The sequence below is a fragment of the Eschscholzia californica genome, unplaced genomic scaffold (assembly GCF_041429995.1).
Source record: "Eschscholzia californica isolate CP2 unplaced genomic scaffold, dmEscCali1.0.p SCAF_3, whole genome shotgun sequence".
NCBI lineage: Eukaryota > Viridiplantae > Streptophyta > Magnoliopsida > Ranunculales > Papaveraceae > Eschscholzia > Eschscholzia californica.
This window is the reverse complement of record NW_028238420.1, coordinates 12,908,682-12,925,566: the sequence shown is the minus strand read 5'-3', so window position 1 is coordinate 12,925,566 and position 16,885 is coordinate 12,908,682. Positions and strand designations below refer to the sequence as shown.

The 16,885-nt window shown below is 34.6% G+C and overlaps 1 protein-coding gene across 3 annotated transcripts; it reads right to left on the bottom strand.

Annotated features, from left to right (window-relative positions):
- Positions 1–9,581: 9,581 nt before the first annotated feature.
- LOC147548504 (uncharacterized) lies at positions 9,582–16,676 on the bottom strand. Of its 3 annotated transcripts, none has more exons than XM_086669213.1 (9): positions 15,993–16,676; positions 15,089–15,811; positions 14,534–14,633; positions 13,475–13,540; positions 12,912–13,026; positions 11,934–12,016; positions 10,973–11,034; positions 10,723–10,819; positions 9,582–10,127 (listed from the first exon to the last, which is right to left on the bottom strand). In XM_086669213.1, exons 2-9 carry the CDS (start codon positions 15,403–15,405, stop codon positions 10,071–10,073), a joined length of 897 nt encoding a protein of 298 aa, XP_086525339.1. In that variant the 5' UTR covers positions 15,406–15,811; positions 15,993–16,676; the 3' UTR covers positions 9,582–10,070. The 3 variants fall into 3 exon arrangements, with proteins under 3 accessions (XP_086525339.1, XP_086525341.1, XP_086525340.1); XM_086669215.1 differs by having other exon boundaries at positions 15,085–15,811; positions 15,993–16,474; XM_086669214.1 differs by having other exon boundaries at positions 15,089–15,430; positions 15,993–16,369.
- Positions 16,677–16,885: the final 209 nt, after the last annotated feature.

Below are 16,885 nucleotides of genomic sequence, written 5' to 3'. Positions count from 1 at the left end.
TTTGATATGGATTTTAGGTTTTAATATTGAAATTGTGTTGTTTAATTTGTTTCAATTTTCGTAATGAAGGTGCTAGGTTTTGATATTGATATTGTGTTGTTTAATTTTAGGTTTTGATATTGATATTGTGATCCTGTTGAATCCTTCTTTAATTCATTTAATGTTGTTAGAGAGAGAGATTAGAGAGAAGAGAGAGGAAGAAGAAAGAGAAAAACAGGATTTCTTTTTTCTTTTTCTGTTTTCATGTCATGCCAATGAAAACCTAGACAGTGGGGGTTCCGCATATGCAGATCCACTCTTAGTCTCGGAAATTCCTGATGGATCTCAGGTAGAGTTGGTACCTCTGAATCGTATCCAAGTGAAGTCGTAGTTGTGATGAGAATATATCCACAGAAGAAGACAGAGAACTTTTTTTTTTTTTTATAAGTTTGAATGTCGCCGGCCGGAAAATTGGCCGGCCGGCGACTTTTGTCGGAGAAGACGATGAGGTGGCAGAGAGAGGTGATGAGATGGAGGAGAGAGAAATGATGACTAGCTAACGGTGTTATAACGGAATCTCAAAAAGGGAGTCATATGAGTATTTTTGATAAAGTAGGGGGCTAGGCAGGAAACTGGTCACAAAGTTGGGGGCTATTTGGGAAATAACCCATGAGATTATTTGCACCTTATTCCCGAAAACCCTTCATTTCATATTTTGAAATTCAATCATTACAAATCTTTCTTCTTGCCCCCTTAAAAATTCTCTCCATTAAACTAACACTACACGTAATCGTTAATGTCCTCAAATCTCCATGATCCTCAACCTTCTCCTTGACGTAACTCATCCCATAACAATCCAATATAATATAATCAAGACGAATTCAATGATACACTCCCACCAAATGCCCTTGTGACATTCTCTCAACTGTTTCATCTCTTTATCTTTTGTGTTTTAAACCCTATCTTCATTCTCTCATCATCTCATCTTCTTTCTCTATTCATCCCTTAATTTCTTCATTGCTTCTAAATCAAGCATAACCCATCTCAACAATCAAACCTGAATCTATTCATAATTTCTGCAAAACAAAGATCTTAGTATCTAATAGTGTCACCTTCTACATATTTGAAGTTAGTTTATCTTTTTCTCTTCAATTACTCCTATTTTCATCAATTTTGTTTCAACCAATTGATTATTATTTTAGTTTGTTAGTTTGACAGTAAGAGATTGTTTAGCTATACGCCTATACCAAAGGTTTTGTCAACTTGAAGTGCTAGAGGATTTATTAGTGATGACGAGTTTGAAGTTAAGAGATTTGTGGATTTCTTAGGTCTTACCTAATTTGAATTTTCTCTAAGAATATGGTGACGAGTTTTAAAACGAATCAACATTTTTGTTAACAGGGATGTACCAAATAATTTTGTCATTTGGGTTCAACAAAAGAAGATGTTAAACCGACTTTGTTGGATGAGGATGGACTAGAATCCACAGTTAATATCTTCCTAGAAAATCTGGACTCAGTGGTGGTTGGAGATGGTTTTCCCTTCGCACATAAGTTAGTTGAAGATTTTTCAGTTCATCAATGTTACCAAATTCAGATAAATTTTGTCCATCATATTGAGATGCACTTTTATTAATGACCGTTAATTTGTTTCAGTGACTTGATATTTGTCTTCCCATCAGACGCATTGTCTTTACTTTTTGTTATTTTAGTATTCGACATGAGTTATTTTCTCGATAATGCTTCATAAGTTCAAAGCCCACATTAAGTTTTGTGTTATGATTTTGAAAATTTCTTATTTTCTATTTTACAAGTTTACGTAGTTAGATGACGAAATTTATCCATGGTTTATGGTTTTCTCGAATTGGATACTTCTCCAAAATTAGTTATTACTTATGTCCCATGAACTAGCAGACTACACAAGTTATTTCTTTGTTAGTTTCAGGTGACTTTGTGAAAATTCTTGAAAGCTCTGATCTAAAGATGGAGGTTGAAGTGTCAAGGGATTAATGATGAACTATCTGATAATGTACTTAAATATAATGTACTTCACTTTCGATAACAAACTATTGATCATGAGGTGAAATTTTTTGTCCAAATTAAAACAAGATAAATCTCATCTTAAGATATTCTTTAATTTCTGTTATCATTGTTTCATATATCTCTGTCTACTTCTCTCAATCGCTACATTGTTTGAAGTGTTTTGTCTCATTTTCAGTTTTTTTTTGTTTGTTACGAGTATTTTGCAGGTCAAGATTTCTTGATTTTAATTTTTGGGAGCTTGAAGAATCAATTATACTGGAAGGAGTTAATATTTCACATGATGAAGCCCAAGAATGACGCTCGAGAGATTCTTTCACCGCAACAATTTGCTTCTTCATTCTGTTGTTATCAATCTATCTATTCCTATTTCATTCCTGCTAAGGATGTGAGTTATTTAATATCAAATTGTTGTATTGTCTTGAATATTTGCTTCTAAAAGAATAAAGGAAAAGAGAGGTGAAACTTGAGATACCATTTCGAGATCTTAATAGGAATTTAACTACCGGTTAAAATTGAAGTTAATAGCGTCAACAACTTTTTACTAAATTGCAAGAACGAATTTTTCACTGTCTGAGCCCAAGTTCATTTAGTTGTAAAATATGTAACTAGGTATATGTAGATAATGAAGAAAACGGCAGTGTTGTTAAAGAAAAACAAAAGTTGGTCATTTTAACTTTCGAAGAAGTAGAAGTAAGATTAGAATACTAATATCGACAAAGTACAATGGAGAGACACACAAATACAAAATTATTATTTAATTAAGTACAAAATTGATTTTTACTCAAGAGAAAAATTGAAGTATGATTCAATTGTGTTGGTGGTCTTTCAAAGTACTCAAATCATCACGACGAATATTATGAGCAACTCCTACTAATTAGCAGCCATCTGAGTATTATAGCCTAATGGTTGTACATAGCCTCATTGTAAGAGGTCTTAAGTCTTATTGGTTGAACGCTTGTATCTGTGATATTACGATAGCCCGGGCAACAACTTAGGTCTTTTTTTTAAACCTTGACCCTCCACTTCAAAAAATTTAATCTTAACGTGTAAACTACATATGCAACCACGTAAAAACACATTCTGTCGTGCCGAAGGCATGGGTCATGCCTAGTATATAACAAAGATGGAGCTCATGCCTAGTATATAACAAAGATGGAGCTTTGAAGATATTTAGTTAGGATATTGAAGATAATCTGTATAAATTTGGGAGAGAAGGTGATATGATGAAGCATATGCTTGCCTATCTCTTTGGTCTTCAAGTGAGATAAAGAAGTCAAGTACATGGCCTCTTTGGGTCGTCGGGAGAGTAAAAGATAGGTCATCCTTAGTAAAGTAGTGTCAGGAGAAAGAAAGATAAGTCGCCCTTCTGATATGTATATAAGAGAGAAAAATAGGTCGCCCTCCTTGGTAAAGTAAGGTCATCCTCCTTTTTGGTATACACGAGAGAGAAATATAGGTCGCCCTCCTTGATAAAGTAAGGTAAGTCTTCCTTTGGTGTGTACGTATGAGAAAGAAAAAGTAAGATCATCCTTGTTGACAAAGTAAGGTTGTCTTCCTTTAATGTGTATGTATGTAATAGAAATGGATGATGAACAACCAATCAGGGACAATAAGTGATATAAGGGGATGAATAATCGCTTTGTACGAGAGAAAGATAATAGTGATAGGTTGCTTCGTCTAGAATGGGATGAACTGTCGCTCTGTATGTAGAAAAATAAATAGTATTAGGTTATTCAGTCGAGAATCGGGTGCCCTACATTGTGGCTTTCCTCGTCCTTATATAATGTCTTTTGATCGATTGTCACCACAAGGTCAGTTGCCATCTTGGATGTGGTAACGCATGGAGTTGTCACCTTGAATGTGGATTGTATAACTCCTCCAACGGATATATTAGCGGGAGAGGATCATAGTGAACACTCTTCCACTTGAATGTCCAACATCCTTATACGCATGTGCAACACAAGCACTTTCTGGTTATTTTGGATACCCAGAGGTGAGTGGGTCGGGCCCATTCGCTACTTGATTGTTGCTGGGCTTAGTCAGCACACCAGCAGAGAAAAAAACGTTTATTTCATAGGCGGTAGGGTTACTTTGGGTGGACCAAAACAAGTTTAGGCTGGTCGGCTGGCAGAGGAGGCCCCAGATGACTACTTCATTAGCCAATCGTACTTGAGCGTTCCTAGCCTGGGCTCCGGGATTTTGGGCTCAATTCCACCCTAGTTATAACTATAAACATTAATGTCTTTGCATAGAATTCTCCAATAAAATTAAGGGGCAACATAAAATTCAACCATCCCCGTCAATAATGGAATTTTAGATCCATAATAAATAAATATTACCGCAACACCACAATTGGTTGCTTGTATATATAAGTGGTGAGAAAAAAAGTATACCGACTAAGAAATCATCGTCCTTCATTTGTTCATTTTAATAACAAAGATACACATATTTAAAGTAGAAAAAAGATGATAACGTAAAATAAGATTAGACTATTGAACAAATGTCTAGCTCCTCCAGTATTAATGATGAATTAACACATTATGATCGACAAACTCGTGATTTACTGACAACCATGACCGAAAACGCATTTTACCTTCCTAATCCAACTAAGCAACAAAATAAAAAGACAAAGAAATAATAATACTAGAAGACAATCTCACAAACCAAACACATTATTCTATCCTATTTTACATACAAACTCTTAACTCTAACCATTCCGAATCAGGGGGTGACTTGGTTTCCTAAATCCTCAATATTTACTTGCCCTATTCGTAACACACATTATAACCCACCAAACACGGATTATCATTCCATGCTCCAATCTGTGAAATGTAATTTGGGCCATTGGATCAGATTATGAGTTGATCTGACGGCTGAAAAACTAAAATAGAAACTTCTAATGTTGTTCACATTTCCTATTCATTTAGGGACTCCTCCTAATTGCCCTAAATCACAGAGAGTACATTATTTATATCAAGAAAAAGAAGACTTCCGGTAGAAATAGTTGTTAATAAAAAGGATTTAACAACCACAAGACCAATTACTCCTCTCTCTCTCTATCTATTATCTTTCTCTCTCTAGAATCCCCATTTACTTTTCTCTCTTTAAACTTTCAGAGGACGTCCTTCTTTGCCGATCATTCATGTGAGTATATCACCATTATCATACCCTCTTTTTTTTTCATTCTCAAATCTGGGTTTTTTGATTGATTCAATTTCAAGAATTGGGAGATTATTTTATTTTTTTTAAAGAATCTTACCAAAAAAGAAGGTGGGGCTACTTTATTATTATTATTATTAACATTAATTAAATAGATATTAAAATATGTATTTATTAATTTTAGGTGTATTTATTTTATGGGTTTGTCATTTGTTTTCTTGATGATTTTGTTGATTGAGAAATTGAATCAAAATTGATGTTTTCTTGGGTTTAAAGTTATTGTTTTTTTTCAAATCTTGATTTATTTTGCAAGTTTGATCTTTTATTGGATGGAAAAATAATTGGACCCATTTGATTTTTTTTGGTTTTATTGAGGTTGCTTTCTTTACTTTTCTTTTTCTTTCTTCATTATTATTGTTTTATTCATGTCAAACTATACCTGGTCGTGTCATCTTTTTGTAAAAAAAATTCTTGGGAAAATATGATAAGTTTATAATAATGAATTCTTTTACACAACTATTAGTTATTTAATCAATTTGACAAAAAAAACCTATTCAAATATTCTTTGAAAGGAATGAAAGGTATGTTCTTTTTTAGAAATATCTTTTCGAGTTACCAAAAGTTTGTTAAAAAATTTAAAAAATACTTGAACCGACTAGATAAAAGAATTTTTCACATGTATTACCAAATTAACCTAAAGAAATTGATTTTATGTTTGACCACTCTTGTGACTGAATTTCGAACGGTATATGTGACCAGAGAAACTTTAGAGAAAAGTGTTTAACTTTCTCTCGAAATCTTGTCCGGTACATGTACTCCAGTCAGAATTCAATCCGAGAGTGGTCGAACATATTGTCAGGACTTTTAACTTAATAATAAAAAAAAAATTGGATTCTATTATATCAAAAGAAGAAATTGCTCTATTATATAGATGATTATATGCTTTTTCTTTTTTATATAATTTTGTTATTCTAATTTTATCCTCTTTTATCTTTTCCACTTTAACTCAATTGTTCAATTTGGTACTTTTCTTCTACTCAAAGTCTTCATAAAGTTCTAAAGAGCTTATTATTTCCAATGTGTCTTTCTTGCAACCATAAATCAACGTATCCTTCAATTTATGTTGATATGTAAAAATGACAATTGTACCCTCAGTAGAACACTAAATTTGTATTCTTTATTCTACTTCTCATATTGAGTTTTGTCATTGTTCCTTTTGCAGTGTTTAAAACAGAGCAAGAAAAATGGTAGGATTGATATCGCAAGGGAGCCTTTATAGGATAAGAAATTGTGCCGTCGATCTCCTCTCAATCATGGACTTGATGGACGGTGACGACTCATGGGATATCATGAGAAGAGATCTAGACCTTAGATCAACATTCTTGTATTGTGATTTCAATCAAATGATATCTAAAGCATCAGAGGATGAGAAGAAGTCTCTGATTGAACTGGCCAATCGCTTATTTTACTCCATTGAAGAGGTAATAATTTCCCTTTCCAAGTTTGTTTGGTACCAAAGTTTTCCAAGGTATATATATATATATATGTGTGTGTGTGTGTGTTTTCAAGTTGACTTATTCCATTTCTGTTATTTATTGACCCAATAAAAATTTTCTTAAGTTCTAACGCGTATTATTTCTATGCAGTTGAGTTACGCGGTGAAAATAAGAAATGTAGTTTTGACGGAGAGCCGATACTTGGACACAGCTTCAATTTTAGAAGAATTGTTGGTTGTACTTCCTTATTGTAGAACTTTATTTGATGAATCATCGGACGATTCAGATTAATAACTTGTAATTAATTTTCTTTTAGATGCATTTGGCTTTCTCTTTCAATGAGATACAATATAAGGTTGTAGTTTATGGGTCACAAATCCAATTTTCTTCTGGAAAAAAAGGAATTGAATTATTTACAAGATGTGGATTTGGGCTTTGGGAGATTTTAAAAAGGATTATTTTGATCAACTTCATCCATTCAGTAACATGTAGAAGATGAGAAAGAAAAAACTAAGAAAAAAACTTTAAATCTAAGAGTTAGAGAAAAAAACAAGACGTTAAGATAGAGACAATTTCAAAGACGAAAGAGAAAAGCCTCGGAGAAATACTAAAGAATTTAGAAGAATGAGAGCAACTCCAACCCCAGTCTGTCTTAGGCCGAAAAAACCACTTTTTCACCCAAAATTTTTGGCCTCAGCTCAGCCTCAAAAATTCAGCTCCAACCCCAGCCTCTCTTGAGGCCGAAAATTTGTTTATGTGCGAGAAACGTGTGTGGTTTTGTGTATATACAAAACACGTTTTTGAACTATTTTCGAAATAATATTTTTTTTCCAAGGTTGAAAAATTATTCGGAGACCGACACTTTCGTTCAATGTATTTTAATATTTTAATGGAAAAGTCGGTTTGTATTAATATATTTTTATTATTAATGTTGGTTTTGATTTTTAAGTTATTTTTAATTTTTTAATTTTGTATTTAATTTTTTATTTTACAAAAAAAAAATATTAAGGCAGATCTGGCCGTTGGATAATCCAACGACCAAGATCAGCCCCCAATGTCCCCAACGGTCACATCGGGGACAGCTTCAGTCGCCCCCTAATGTTAGGGGCGACTGAAGCGTCGACTGGGGCCTCCGCCCCAGCCGACCTGCGCTGGAGGGCCGAGTGCAGACCATAATTTTGAAATTATGGCCTGCGCCCGGGCCGCACTGAAGATGCTCTGAGTGGAGAACAAAAAAAAGTACACCCAAAAACTTTTGTTTCTAGGTAAAAAAAGGATCTAGAGACATACTACTTCAAAAATTGTAACATATTATGGGTTGATTCATCTGAAATTATTGTAATATTATTATGTTAATTGGATCCGTCAAGATGGTAACTTGTTTAAAATTCTGATTAGAATGTCAAACATTGTTTTAGAAGGCCAGCGCTTTGGGGAAAGCTAAATAGTTTCCAGGGTGTGAAGACTTGGTCAAAAATTGGTCAATTTTGTTTGACAATTTTATTTTGTAAATTGTTAGGGGGAAAAATAAAAAATCTCCACCTCACCTCTTTCTCTCCACCTCACCTCATCATCTTCACCGGAGAAGGTCGCCGGCCGGCGACCTTCAAACATTAAAAAAAAAAAAAAAAATTCTCTCTCCTCTCTCTCTAAAAAAAGTTTTTTTTTTTTAAGACCTAGATCTGGTCTGTTAAGAACAGACCAGATCTGTTCTGTTCGTGAGGAACAGATCTGTTCCTCTGTTCCTCACGAAAAGAACAGATCTAGGTCTTAAAAAAAAATTAATTTTTTTTTCAGAGAGAGAGAGGAGAGAGAATTTTTTTTTTATGTTTGAAGGTAGCCGGCCGGAAAATTGACCGGCCGGCGACCTTCGTCAGTGAAGATGATGAGGTGGCAGAGATAGAAGATGAGATGGAGGAGAGAGGTGAGGTGAAGAGTTTTTTATTTTGAAACATATTCCCTATAAAATATGTTTCTCCGGAAAATTTTCAAAATTTTGTATATTCCCTTTAAAATTTCACACCTCAGGAAACTATTTAGCTTTCCCCAAAGCGCTGGCCTTTTAGAAACTTCTTTTCATGTTTTTCATTTTCAACTGCTTACTTTTCTTGCTCTCCTACCATATTAGTTTACATCTAATTTCTTCATCATTTCCTTTTTAGTTCCTCCACTCCAAGTCTTCTTCTTTTTTATCATCTAAACTGTTCTTTTCAACAAAAAAATAATTTCTTCCTCCACTCCAAGTCTTCTTCTTTTTTATCATCTAAACTGTTCTTTTCAACAAAAAAATAATTTCTAAGCTACTCCTCTGTCATCTCTCTAGGTTTTTTATAAAATTTTAAAGTTCAATATTTTTATTGTTGTCGAACCCGAAATATTTTATTATAAGCATCCCCATAAATGTTAGAAAGTGTCTGTTTTCTACTTTTCTCCCATGGTTTCCCCAACATTTGTATGTTGAGGCACCCTTGACACTTATAGGGTGTACTTCTTAACCATTCCCTTGTTAAAATCGCAGTGCCTTTTAGCAAAAGTAGGGACACTCCGAACCTAAGTTTACCTTCGTAAACTTGCTTTTTCTATACCCACACACATTTTTGTCGAGAGTCTTCCCGTCAGTAAAACAATTACAATGCCATTAACTAAATCAAAAGATGACTTGGATTCAAATGTTTGATCTTCAATGAAGGTTGCTACTGAGATTTTCAACAAAAGAAATTCAGATTTGAACCCGATACAAAAATTTATACAGTTTTAGTTTATGGATGGCGTGTTTAGAAGAAATTTTTGTTTTCCCACCTTACGAAACTTTTTACACCAGATTCTTTTCTTGTTCACCCAAAACATCATTGTTGGAAAACAAACGAGATCGAACAAACAAGCGAAATAAACACAAATTAGGTTACCAACAATAACTGTCACGAGACATTTATATAAACAAAAAAGAAAAACTTAATTTCAGGAAACAAGATACAGAAAGCAAAAAAAAAACCCACTCAGAAAGGAATCACACTCTTGGTTTTAGACCCATAATCTATACAAAATCTCAAATCAACAACATTCAAACCTCACCAAAAAAGGACAAGAACAAGAAAGAGAAGTAGGATTCAAATTGCAGAGTTCTTGCTACCTAGTTTGTTTGGGATACAACAAAATCTCATGATAACTATTTTTGCTCCAAGATTTAATCTTTACAAGTTCTCGTCTTGTGGAAATGGAACACAAATTAAACATGATTACCTTCGTTTCGTGTTTAATATGTGTTTACGATATAAATGAGAGAGGGATGATAACACTCCAACCAACTCTTTATGCATTTACAGAATAGAATTGTTGTACTTTTGCAGATCGGATAGTTAGTCTCCTCCTTAGCCAATGGAATCATTTTTAACCATTAACAACCTCGCTCTTGCTTCATATGGATGCTACTAGGCAAGCTAAAGATCGTCCCCTGACGTTCCAATGATACATAACAATAGCACCATTGTGAGGTTACGACAGAGAAAAAGAAGCAACCACAGAGAAAAAGAAAAGCTTTCGAGAATCAAATTGGATGTCAATCACGTAATAGTCATGCATATCAGATTTCATACATTTCTACCATCTATTTCAAAGTCGAATGCTTTACGAGGGTGAGGGTGAACTCGAATATTTTGCACTGAGTTGGGATAAAGGTATATGTCACGACTCACGAGAACCAAACAGTGATTCATGCTGCATGAGGTCTCTGAAAAATTAAGAATGAAGTGGTAGGATGTGTGCCAAGAAATATCAATGCAAAATGTAGGAATGCTTGAGCTCCATAATTAACATTACACGAACACATTTCAAGTGGATTTGTTTACCTAATTGACAAGCCTACCCAGGTTTGAGGTTTTTTTTTACCAAAACTGGTCCAAAGATGGCTAGATATAATAATACAAGTTACTGACCGAGTCCCGGTTGTTTCAGTCATTTCCAGACCATTAAATATCGAAAAATTCTGAACCGTTTGTCTAACCATATTTCCTTTTTTATCTAGGAAATTGAAAATGTTGAAGACACACCTGAGCAGTACTAGGTAGAATACTATTTGCAAGATTCTGATTGACTGATACAGGGAGTGGTGGCATCTGACTCATTATTCCAGGCATATCTCTCATGCTGCAGAAATGAAACAGATAACTCAAAATTTGCAAAAACCAACTGCAAGCCCAAAAAACAAAAACAACCCAAAAATGGTGATAAAGAGTTAATCAGTGATACACATGGCACTAATTCTGGTTAAATAATGTGGGGCCGATGATATATACATACTTGTTCAATATGACTGAAATATTGTCCCTTGTGCGACATAAGAGATCGATGTTTTCCTGTATCTGCATGAAAAAGGTCATGTTTAACTATTGCATTAGCGAAATGAATTTATTCTGGATTTGAAAGATAAATGCGATAGAGAACAACATATTTCTCCCAAAAGCAGAAAATGAATTATTCTGCAAAAATATTGGAGTGACAAAGCTAAAGGGATGTAGGATGAAGCTCTTCAATGCCATCCCGAACTTTACCTTCAAGGGGCTTCAGCTACACCCTTCACTAGAAACATGGGAACCTTTGGGTCAAACCTCAACCCAAATTGCATGACCAACAGAACTCAGCATTCATCCATGGACTCGACATGTTCTCTATCTAGAAACTAGTAAGTGAGGGTTAAGCCCCAGCTGATTCCTAAAGAGTCCCGTGAATTCTTTTACTGCTGCTTCTGAAGCAGCAAAAGCAGATTTGGATATGCTTTACTGACTTGATACATAAAAATATTACGTGTAACGATAACATTCTGTGTCACGATAAGTACCCTAATGTCCACAAGTCCTGCCTCTCAATCTCAGCTTCCCATACATATAAGACTTGATAAGAACATTAAAGATTCTTTAACATTAAGAAGTGCCATAACCGTTCAGATACCACGTTTGCCTTGTTTAGATGACTACAATATTCCAAAAAAAAGTTCTCGGAGTTTAACATACATGTTTAATAACTACTCCTAGATTTGCTGAATACTCACTCTAACTTTAACCGTAAAACTACACTAGAAAACTTGATTTCATAATAAAAAGTAACATTTTAATCCATAATTCAGATCCAGTTCATTAGAAGCAACATATAGCTGGAATGCGCCTCCAGTTTATAAGATATCGTTTAGAAAGCCAGTTTGGTGAAGCAAAGTAAAAAAAAAATGAACAAGCAAGAATGTAGGGAAACGAGTAAAGCTATTCACCCTATACGTTGAAAGGTTCGTCATTATCTGGTTAAAAACCTCAGCATTGTCATCCAGAAGACGCCTAGTGGAGCTACCTAATCCTGATGCCAGCCAAAAGAAACATGTTGATAAACAAAATATCCAGATATATATAAACATCAAAAGAAACCCTAATGACAACTCATCAATACATACAGATAAGCCTGTTCTACTCTTAGAGGCTAAAAGGATAACCTGGAGCGATGGAGGAATAGAGATGAGTTTAACTTTGGCAGTTGAACATTCAGCGACTTTTTAAGTGCCCGAATTTTAAATGTGGATAAAACACGTGAAGGGTACATCATACCCATCGAAATTAGAACTTATCAAGAATATTAACTATGGTACAAAGAATCAAGGACTGTCTAGAAGTTTAGAGATAAGAAGCACAAGGGTGACCAGCGAAGCGGTTCTAACTGGAAGTTCATCACAGGGGAGTATACCTTACTCAGAGCTATCAATACTAGAGCTGGTAGTGAGTATAGGAGTAAGAGTAGTTGCAAAAAGGTTAATGGAAAATTTCTACAGTTCTTTGAAAATAAAAAGTGATACAAACACAAGACAGAAGTTGCAATACACAACGGAAGCAATATCATGTCCCCATGAAAGTGCGGAATACATGATATGCAGAGAAATTATTTGCACATGACATAGAATTTCCCTAACTACTTTGAAATTAGCCCTTTGTAGATTTTTTTCAATAGAAAGAGAATCAGCTTATAGCTGGTAATCAACCAAAAGCCCCATATGTCATATTAAAACGATAACTATTAAGTGTAGGAGGCAAGTGCAGGGGTCTTGAGGTTCACTGTTATTTAGTGGAACTACTTCTCTGGACCCCAATCTAAGCTTTTCGGCGAAGTCGTAAATATCAGTGAAATAAAAGTCTTTCCACATTTGCGACTAAAGAAGGTTTTCACGTAACAGAATATGAATCATACAATATGACCAACCAACCTTCAGAAGATATCCGATTGTTATGGTCAATATGCTGGATCACTGGAGAACAAGCGGAAATGTTTACTGTTGGAGCTCTCGGGATATTTGCTTTAGAGGATTCCATTAAAAATTCCTGAATTAGCACAAAAATTCATAACCCCTTAGTTGAAAAAACAATCTGAACCAGTTATTACTAAAGATGTTACAAGAAAACCTTCTGGTAATTGTAAGGGGCCTCTGTTTTAATTAGTTAAGCGAATAATAAGAAAACAGGGAGACTCTAACACATGCCAAACTCTGTGTGACATGTTACATGCTAAATAAATTGACACGATCATTTTTAAGCTTGAATAGCAACCCATCCAAAGAAATAAGAAAAGTGATACGAACTTCGCTAAATTCCATTTGCTTGTAAATCTTTTTCTAAGAAACAATTCAAAGGCTTGATAACCAAGTATAAAAATTTATTTAAATGATAAATTCACAAAAAGATGGACCATTAGCCACAGAAGTGATAAGCAGTAATAAGCATGGTCAACACGTAACATTTCTTGTGATGTTAAATTTAAAATGTTGATTACCTTCCTATCTTTCATCTTCCTTCTATTATGATCTTCTGGCTTTCTTCGTTTCCCAATTCTCTCACTCTGTGAACAATTTTAGAAACAAAGAATATCAGAACATTAATAAGATACAAAACTTGAACATCCAAAAAGAGGTTTGGGTAAGTGATGTGTTGAGATGAGTGCAGAGATTGCTGCCAGACGAAAATGGTAGGTTTCAAGAATCAAGATGTAGAGATAATTATGGTGTGAAGAAAGTGAAAAATAACCAAACATAAGGGGCTAAGGCGTTAGGCTTGTAATGAGTTATAAAGTTGCGCACAGAAATTATTATAATCAGAAATTTAATAGTTCAAAACGAGAAAACGGTGGGACGAGATAAGCTAATATTAAAAATGAAGGCTAACAAGTTCTGTATGGGATGGGCAATGAGCATATTTTCATTCTCAAACGCCAACTACTGACATCACAAAGAAAGCTTAAATGACAATGAAGAACGTGTACTACTTATGAATCATGCCTAGAAAAGTTGAAGAAGTTTCTGTTACAGTGAGCCAGTGATGACAAGAGGCTTTAGAGTCGCATGTTAACATGATACACAGCCGGTTATAAAGAGCACATCACTACATCAGTAACATTTTTCTGAACAACAAAGAAAATGATGATGAATCCCTAATTTTATTTGTTCTTCTAATGCAAAAATTTGAAAACAAATGAGAGCTTGAAAAGTCAAAGTGTCCTACAGGACATACGGTCTCTGTTAATTTTTAAATTTGGTTATTCTCCATTTCTCTATCTAGATCTACTTAACAGTTCAATCATCTACGCCATATCCTCCTAGTTTGTGGTTTCTTTCATAACTTATAGTGGAAAACAGAATCATCTCGGGGATATTGCATTTTTTGCTGATTGGGAGTATCAAATAGATAGCATGGTATTTTTATAAACGATTTGCTTTAGTAGTTACTGTTCTTTAAGCTACTGGCCCAATAAATACCAATTTACACACAAATGGAGATACTTTCCGAGATATACTCTTCTCACAAAAAACTATACTTGAAGTACTGAAGTTCTCACCGTCATCCATTGACATCTTAGAGCAACGTCACGGACGGTTTTGTCTCGCAACTTAGCTGCAATCTTGATGTACCTCATGATAGTTGGCTCATCACCAAATCTAAAATATGTAAATAAAAAGATAGTACATAGTTGAAATCCAAAATATGAAAGGGTATAAATCATTATATAAATTGACATATTCACACAGAAATGCGCAGATATCATAATTCCCAGATTTTGCTTTTTCAAACTAAGGCATCTAATTCTTAGAATAGTCAAACATTTACAATAATTCAAACATTATATGTACTTATGCCGTATCTGATAACCTGAGTCAGGAGTGAAGTCAGAGTCATACAACCATCATCGTATTTTATGAAAAAGTTGTTTTCTTATCCTCTTTGCTTAACTAGTAAGGAAGTCAGCTGTCAGGGTATACTGGGTCTCCAACGATGATATTCAACATCATGCACGATTAAGAGCACAATTAAGTAAGTAAACTACTATTCTTCTAATCACGAAAGACTTGCGAAAATAGACAAAAATGATAACCGTGGAAATGAAGCTACCTACTTGACAAGGCCCTGTTCCAATTTTGACTGTTCGTCCGTGGACCAGTCTGCTGCAACCCCATTGTCATTCTTTAGATCTGGAGCAGAATCGAGAAGAAACCCCCCAGAAGAATTTCCCAAAGAAGTGATCCCATTTGAAGTGTTAATTATGCCAGAATTATCACTGAAGGTCATGACTGACGAGTTATATGCATTCCCAGTGGAAACCATCCCAGAAACACTGTTTGTTGCACCTGATTGATATGAAATAGCATGGCGATTCAACGCTGAAGACAGGACTGTGTCGTGGTGAAAGCTCATGTTAGAATTGGCTGCCATTTCTCAAAGCGAAACCCGTATATCCCTATTTCATTAGAAACCACCAAAACCCAGAACCTTCAAATCCAAATTCATTATAACCCACCAAAAACTTTCAATTGCCCAAATTTGAAGCTTCCTAAGACCCAGAAATTTACAAAGTTAAAGTTCTTAGATATTCTCAAAAAGGAAACAGACAAATTCCAAGTGCAATACACAGTCAGAGACCACTCCAAACCCTAGAACTGTCACAGTCCCAAAATTAGTGGAGAAAGCTGGATCTTAAACATCTTAATTGCAAGCAAACCCCCTTAACATAACCATCAATCACAGTTCAGAAACCCCTTCCAATCCAACCAGATTATAGAATCATTACCTAAGTCCAATATATAATATTCTTCAAAGTCTTATTTTTAGAAAATAATACCTGAAACCTCCAAAACAACAAATAGTACTCATGTATCAAACCTAACTCTTAATATATAACTAAATTAGAAACTACAAACTTCAAAATCCCAAAACAAACCCTAATTTAAAACCTAAAAATTGTATCCAAGCATCAAGTAAAGAAACAGAGAAAAAACAAAATGAAGTAAGAAAACCTTTACCTTTCTTTCTAAGCAAATTCTAGAAGAAAGAGGAGGAACTTCTGCTATTTCTCTCTCTAATTTCACTTATGAGTAAATACCTCTACCTCCAACTTTCCTCTAATGAGAGGGAAGTAGTGGAGATAAAAACATGGATTAGGTCTTTCAGAATAAAATACTATTCTAGATAGAGAAAGTTCAGATCTTGGAATTCAAACAAAGTTTGGGAATCCCCCCAAGTGTTTGTTTGATGCCAATTATTGCTGTGATACTGTCAAACCCTCTTGAACTCACTATTTCTACCACTACCCTCTTCTTGATTCCTTGTTAAAAATCAACCCTCTCTCTCTCTCTCTCTCTCTAGTTACTCTGGTTCTAGACTTTCTCTGTGTTTGGATAGAAAATGTAACAGCGAAGAAGAAGAGTGGAATTTCTATTTCCAACGAATATGTACGCGCGCGTATTTAATAAGAAAAGGTGTTCAAAAGATACGCGCAGCAACAATTGGGTGAAAGGGAAACATCAAATGCTTTTAAGAAAGTATTCACCACCAAGTGGAGAATCTATGTTTTGATTCCTCCTACCCCATATGAAAAAGGGAAGCGTGCCCCTCCTTTTTACTCTTGGTCCTCCCTCTATTAGTCATCCACCAATTGGTATAGTTCGAAAACCGGGGGTCGTCTAGGCCCAAAAATCAAAATGGTCGCTTTGGACCCCAACATAACGAAGGTTTCATATATCCATTTTTATTGTTATTTTGGATGTAACAATTATGCTTTAACAAATTGGAAACATGAGTTAAGTCATAGTTTAGTGGTTAAATGCATATATCAAAAAGTCAAGGGTCTTCCTCTAATGTAAATTTATTTTTATTTTTTTTCTAACATGCCCTCTATAGACTCCTATTTTAGATT

Coding starts and splice junctions, on each gene's coding strand:
- LOC147548504 (XM_086669213.1), bottom strand. CDS start 15,405: ATGGCAGCCAATTCTAACATGAGCTTTCACCACGACACAGTCCTGTCT. Junction 13,027..13,474: donor GGAAGATGAAAGATAGGAAG/GTAATCAACATT, acceptor GTGCTAATTCAG/GAATTTTTAATGGAATCCTC. Junction 10,128..10,722: donor TTCTACCTAGTACTGCTCAG/GTGTGTCTTCAA, acceptor TTGGAACGTCAG/GGGACGATCTTTAGCTTGCC.